This window comes from Miniopterus natalensis, chromosome 2 (assembly GCF_054644295.1).
Source record: "Miniopterus natalensis isolate mMinNat1 chromosome 2, mMinNat1.hap1, whole genome shotgun sequence".
Lineage (NCBI taxonomy): Eukaryota > Metazoa > Chordata > Mammalia > Chiroptera > Miniopteridae > Miniopterus > Miniopterus natalensis.
This window is the reverse complement of record NC_142082.1, coordinates 161,858,407-161,865,832: the sequence shown is the minus strand read 5'-3', so window position 1 is coordinate 161,865,832 and position 7,426 is coordinate 161,858,407. Positions and strand designations below refer to the sequence as shown.

Sequence of the window (7,426 nt, the reverse complement as noted above, 5' to 3'; positions counted from 1 at the left end):
TAAGCATCTCTATTTCATTTGACTACTCTGCTCTCATTTAACCTTCTTTAATTCCCTTCTTTCCTTTAGTATCAGTAATTCCATCATTTACACTTATTTTACAACTTCTTCAGCATGTGGATATTTGCTCTTCGTTAAGGTCCTCTATTTTAGTAACATTGCTTTTCAATTCTGAGAAAATTTCCTTAGTTCATTTCTTGATAGTGTAACATCAAGATCAAATATAGTAAAATCATAAAAAGATTTACTATTTGTTCAGACATTGATAAGATCACAATGCCCAGCATATAATAAGTGCTCAATAAATATATTAAAAGGAAGGCTATAACATACTGTTATTTTGATTCTAATGGCACATTAAAACTCCAAAAAATACCACATGTTGCTTTTAATGGCCTAACCATTGTAAACAGTTGTAAAATATTGTGATGTATAGAAAACTGTCATTTTGTTGTAATCACCTAGATTTTGAAATTACTTTATTAATTCTAATGCATAGCATATAAGTGCAAAAGCATACTAGTTTATTAGTGTCATAATTAGTTTTTGTAAATATAGCACACAAATAGTATTCATAAAGCCACTCCCATACACATCAGTGCAAACTAAAATGCATAAAGCGTTCAGATGAAGAAAACAATGAATACTTTGCTCATAAGACGGGTGAAGTCAAATATAGTTTCATAGGGCTGTCTCCCAAAGATCAATACTTGAAGAAAATTCCTGCGTACTGCCATAAAATTTCAGAGACTTTTCATGGAGGAGAAGTGTTTCTTCAAGATGACTTCCACTGATGTTCTGGACATTAAAATGATTTAGATTACAATATCTGAAAAAGAAAGAAAGCAAGCCTCTTTTAGGACCAGATGTAGATGACTTGATAAATCATTTGCTTTCCTCCTGCGCTTGTCTACCTTTTATTACGGGCCCATAGATACTGGCACAACAGTGATGATTATTTAAGAGCCCTGCTCACCCAAACACCAGGAGGTTTAGTGCATATGAAGGTGTCTCATGAGTACCTTTAGATGGTGCTGTTTCACAGCATGCAGTGAGAAAGTGAAGTCTCAAATTCTGTCAACTTCACAGATTTCATGGTGGCCAGGACTCAGGAAAGGTGCACCAGACGCAGTGGGGATTTGTAAAGTTGGTGCTGAGACTATGTGGAGAACATCATTGTCGAAGAAGAAATCCATGAATATATTTCTAGAATGTGTACCCTCTACCTTGACCCAAGAAAAACCTGGTTTTCCTGAGTGTCTTCTAAGTGCCAAGTATCATGCTAGGGCACTATGTACTACACCCACCCCGACTTATTGAATTCTACAGCCCTGGAAAGATGGAATCATCCCATTTCACAGGTAGGGAAACTGAAGTTCTATGAGGTGAGATAACTTGCTTAAGGTTCATGTGAATAGTAGTTGGCAGAAGATGGGTTTGGAATCAGAGCTCACTTACTACTTGGAATCCTGGCCTTTTCCCTCTATGGAATGCTGCCTCTAAAGACAAACTATTTTCTTAAACACTTTTGAGTAAGCCTCAGGACAATAGGAATCTCAGACTGCTTTAGTCACTGCTTATTCCTAGTGCCTTGGCCAGTTCCTGGTACACAGTAGATATCCAATATACATTTGTCGAATGAACAAATAAATATGGCTTTTAAGTTCAATTTTATCAAGAACATATTAGTTTCTGGGCTCAGGCATCTATTTTTGACCTGTGGAGGTTTCCAAACCTCCTTTTCCTTCTCAATATATTGCTAAAAATAACTGTAAAAGAAGAACATGCATGAATAACTGGTCATTTGTATCTGACTTGTGTCGCTTTCAATTACTGTTACAGGTTATGCACAAAAGAGTACTGGGATCATTGACAAAATAAGTGCAATGATAGATATCAACTTGATAAGATGTGTTTTACAACATTGAAGAGCAAGAAGGATTGTTATAAAGCTAACACCCTTTTGCCACCTCCCCCCAGAAACATCCACAATTTTTATTTATTTATTTATTTATTTATTTATTTATTTATTTATTTATTTATTTATTTATTTATTTATTTATTTATTTGTTTATTTATAAGTATGTTTTTATTGATTTCAGAGAGAGGAAGGGAGAGGGAGAGAAAGAGAGAAACATCAGTGATGAGAGAGGGTCATTGATTGGCTGCCTCCTGCACACTCCCTACTGGGGATCGAGCTCACAACCTGGGCATGTGCCCTGACCAGGAATCAAACTGTGATCTTGTGGAAGCTTAGCAGGGAGCCACGCAGGCCGGGCTATAATACCTTTTAATATTGGCATCCAGTGAGGGATATGTATTTATATTAAGTACTAGGGAGATGGTTATCTAATACTTTTTGTCAAGAAAAATACATTTTTTTCCTGCCTATTTATTTTACTTACAACCTGGAGAGCCTTAGGTATGACATGTCACTATTGCCCTATTTCAGATTTGATTGAGGAGGACTCTATACAAAGTCAGGGAGCTCTTGTGTTTTTGTTTGTTGTTTTTTTGTACAAATAAAAAGTAAGCCTGGCCTGACATTCATGGCTAATTCCTAATTGTACTCAGGTGATCTGTCACTCCCTGACAAGATTAGGATGGTTTTAGAATTTATGCCAGGATTGCATCACACTAATATAAACTTGGTGGGGGTTGGGGGTGCCTTCTAGTGCTAACACAGACCTAATGACACCTGTATATTGAGGAGGATGCTATTTCATAATTAATCCACTATCATCAAGATCCTGGGGACAAGAATAGCTTGGGACTGTCCTGTTCTTGATAGATGTGCCACTGTTATCTGGCTCTGAACACCTTTGGGTTTGGTAAAAATTGGATTGTGATTGGATGTGTACTTTGAACAAACACTATCTGACTCATAAATAATATGTTTCAATAATGCTGTCCCTGTGACACCTGTGTTCTCTCCTGTTTCTTTGTATACTTGCTGTTTGTTAGTATTTGACAATAACAATCAGTATAGAAATAAATCAGAATCATGCACTCCTCCCTGAGGTCACTGATTTTCCCACCTTAAATTCCATACGGTTTCTTGTCTAACTCTTCTGAGTTAGCCCATTTGATCCCAATGGGCAAGAGATTCCCAAGGCAATGTGTGCCTTTGCTCTAGTAGTTGGTTCTAGCTACTTAATCTCTGTAGGCAAATTTTCCAGACTCTCCTTTCTACTATATGAGAAGAAATTCTTTTCCTGGGGAGTGGCTGATTAGCATATGATGGTGGTTGTAGTTACTTTAACTGAAGGGACTGGTTTCTGGTTTCTTGCCTACCTAACATGGTTAAGGAGTTGTGTATGTGTGTGTGTGTGTGTGTGTGAGAGAGAGAGAGAGAGAGAGAGAGAGAGAGAGAGAGAGAGAGAGAGCAGGTAGAGGGCTCTTCTATGGAATTTAGAAGCAGCTGAATATAGGAGAAAGTGTATGGGCTTTAGAGACAAACTTGGGTCTAAACTTACTCAATTTACTTATCTAATTCTTACTTTAGCTTTAAAAAATTATTGATTTTAGAGAGAGAGAGAGACAGAGACATTGATTTGTTGTTCCACTATTTATGCATTCATTTTTTGACTCTTGTGTGTGCCCCAACCAGAGATCAACCCTTAAACCTTGGTGTATCAAGACAGTGCTCTAGCCAGCTGAGCTACGGGGCCAGGGCTCTGACTTTGGTTTGTTAAATACAGTGGAGCAGGAAGGTGGTAAAGATTACACGAGGCTACTTGTGTGTACCTAGCGTGCTAAGACACAGCAGTGCTCAGCATATGTAAAATGAATTTTTTCCCTTCTTGCTTGTCTTATCCCCTATTTTCCCCCTTCCCCTAAAAAGCAGGCAGAAAAAGAGAAAAGAGAGTATACAGGAGATAAATAAGATTTAGTAAGAATCAGATTCATTTCTAAATAAACACTGTATTATCACTTAGTCCCTTCTCATCTTTGGTTTCTCCAATTCTGGTGCTTTGTGCATTTTTATTCTTGCCTCCTCTACATCCCACTCCACCATCTCTCACTTCTTTATACTAACAACTCATCTGCTTGACAACCACAGAGGAAGAGTCACACATATTTTAATTTGAGCACTAGATGTTAGCTTCATGCAGACTAGTGTTTTTCTTTTATCAATTCTTTTTTTCTAGTTCCTCGGACAAGGCTTAGTATGTTGGTTGAATGAATAAATGACTGAGTAAGTCCCTGAGCTAATAGCTTCTGCTTTTTCTGGTTGCAGTGCTAGTTCTACCTGAACTCAGCTCCTAACCATGGTCGTCTTGGTAACACCTCAGCACAAGTCTAGAAGAATAAAAAGTAGGAAGGAGGGAGCATAAGGCAAAGTGTGAGGCCATTATTATTAATACTGCCAGCTCTCTGAGTACTTACTCATGCTCACAACTTTATGCCACAATTGCTATTCTTATTGTTTCCATTTTACGAATGAAAAAACTGAGGGTTAGCAGGGCCGAACAGCTGGCTGAACTTAGTACAGCTAAGTGGTGGGACTGAATTCAGCTGGGCTGGCTCTAGAGATTGCCTTTTAAACTACTGCAAAAAAAGACAAGGGTCAAATCTTACAGTGGGAGAAAAAGCGAAAATTGAGAAATAGTACAGGCTTGTGAGAACTGGCAGATGGGCATCAGCTCTGTGTTTGGAGGCAATGGATGGAGGGGAAAGAGCCCGTGCTTCAGCTTCAGTTTTTGTTGCTGACTCTATTTTTACTACAAAGCTGAGGACATTCTTGCTGGATCCTTCTGCAAGACTCTGATTTTCTAATTTTATTTTCAACCTAAGAATGAAATAGACATTTTAGGGAAATTATACATTGTGGAGGGTCAATTTGATAACATACATTTTGGATGGTAAGAAGCGATAAAACTCACGTAGCCATTAAGACTTTTTTCATTTGATTTCTGCCTCTTTATTTATTTTAATTAAATTTATTGCGGTTTCATTTATTGGAGTTAATAAAATTACATATGTCCAAATGTAAAATTCTGTGGTACATCCTCTGTATGATTTTGTCATTCATCTTGCCTCTCTCGTATGCTGGAACATAAGCGTAGGTAGCACTCTGCATTACTGACTTACTGACATTTTATCCTTTTAGTTGACTATAGTACCTATCACATGACTGATGTTCCAAAAGAAACTTATTAGGTGAGTAAAAGAATGATGTAGGCAAGGGAGAAGTGGCAATGGATGGGATAAACACAACTAAAGAGGAAGCGAATGGAGGGAACTGAGAAAAATGAAGATCTGTTTTGTTCCCACTATGTGGCAGATATTATGCTTGACCCTTTATTAAAATTTATCTCCCCAAAGCCCATAAGCGGTTGGTATTATTGTCTTTATTTTACATGTGTGAAAACAGAGGCTCAGAGAGGTTAGGCAGGTTGCTCAAAAGCACACAGCCATCCAAGAATATGTCAGAGAGAAAGAGAGACAGAGAGACAGAGAGACAGAGAGAGGGGAAGAGGTGCACTGGCAATGGCTGGATGGTAGACAAAACATATTAAGCCATTAAATGGTCTCAGGTGACTGGCTAAATGATTTTGCCCAGTTTGTTATTGACCTTGAAATGGTCACTGCTGATTTAAAGGCCAGAATGGAATAGAAATCTTAAGCATCATTAGATTTCTAGCTATTTATTTAATGATATTTGCTTTTAATGATAATGATTCATTCATTTTATTACCAATATGGTTATTTCTAATTCTAAACTGGTACTACGTAACGGAGAAAAAAAGCTTGCTTTAGAAGCAAGTAAAGCACTGTTTTTACTATAAGGATCGGTGAAAAAAGTGAAGTCTAAATGGAAATTTCTGGCTCTGAATAATCTGTTAAATTTCTCTAATATGCTAACTTGTCATGGCATGCAGGGTTCCTGTTGGCTCAGTGATGGTTCCCAGGTCAATATTTCATGAACTCAGAAATTGTTCATCTTACCACACACACACTTGCCTTTGTGAAATACTCCAGAATCCCAGGGCGTTCAACAACGTTAATGATGCCAAGAAGAAGAAGAAGCTCTCTAAATCGCCTTTGTTTAATGTGTTTGGAAACCAATTGCCTGTTTGGAATAAGTGTAATTGTTATTCAACAGCAGAATTGTACGTTTCTGTGAATATTTTATCATTCCCCGATTCATAGAGCTTGGCTTGCTTCAATAATATCTACAAAGCAAAAAAGCCTCATCTGAAACTCATTGTCAAAATTTATTTAATTCTGTAAATAACAGTAAAATGACAAGCAGGGCACCCAAGGTCAGAAAAACTTAATTTGCATAACACAGTGTAGGTGTCAGAAGAACTGGGCTGTAAGAGTAACCCTGATTACCCTATTAATTTGCAGGAACCGTGTTTGTCTTATTAATTTCTAGTATGTAGAACAGTGGCCGGCTCATAGGGATTGTTTAGTAAATACACATTAAATGAATGACAAATATTTGCCTTGACCAGGTAGTCTGTGTTGCATATGCTCATTGTGAGCTTAGTGAGCTAATACGTATAGATGCCAGATGTTACATTATTTTGACAACTTAGATAAATCTAACATTACCTTAATTATAATATTTGTCAAATTACTTGCAGTCTGGTTGACAGGAAGATGTTTTGTTGAACTGATGAGTAATTCCTTCCATTTAATACTTCTAAATACTTCCTTCTGGTGTTGAACAGGCATATATGAAACTATTATATAAGTATAGATGAAAGTATTTAGGATTCAAGGTAACTATTTTTACTTTGCTCCTAAATTTTGACTTTTGCTTTGGATCTTTGCTATAACTCTCTCTCTCATTCTATGTCCAAATCTCTATCTCTATCCCTGTATCTCTACCTATCTACCTATCTCTGTCATCTCTCTCTCTAGCTATACTCATATCTGTATCGTTTATTTATATCTCTATGTCTATCATTATCTATATCTGTGTATCATCTCTATCTCTAGCTATACCCATATCTGTATCATCTATTTATATCTATCTCTATCATTATCTATATCTGTATATCATCTCTCTCTAGCTATACCCATATCTGTATCATCTATTTGTATCTATCTCTATCATTATCTATATCTGTATATCATCTCTGTCTCTGAACACACTCAATTTCTCTTCAGTGAGTTTTGAGATATTATTCAACACCTCATCAACACATTAATTAACAATGTATTATATTATATATTCAACAGTTATTTTTATGTGATGCTTTTAAAACAGCAATGGGATCTTAGTATTAACAAATATATTACAAATGTGTAGTATTTCAGAATGTTTAAAAGGGTGTTTAAAAGGCAAAATCTCTCTTCAGAGAGAGAACTTCAATTGAGTTCTGCACGTGCAGAGTATTTCCAAATAATGTTATGCATTATGAGAACAGAAATAGATCATCTTTGAAAAGTCAGATGCCGAGATTTCTGG

General features: G+C 36.7%; 1 protein-coding gene across 1 annotated transcript in view; it reads right to left on the bottom strand.

The window, feature by feature from the left end:
• Window positions 1-681: 681 nt before the first annotated feature.
• Window positions 682-7,426, bottom strand: part of SLC15A5 (solute carrier family 15 member 5) — a 73,991-nt gene continuing 67,246 nt past the window's right edge. The window contains exons 8-9 of the mRNA XM_016197496.2: window positions 5,968-6,076; window positions 682-829 (exon numbers count right to left, since the gene is read on the bottom strand). Of these exons, the coding sequence (XP_016052982.2) occupies window positions 682-829; window positions 5,968-6,076 (257 nt within the window). The remainder of the gene's footprint in view (window positions 830-5,967; window positions 6,077-7,426) is intronic.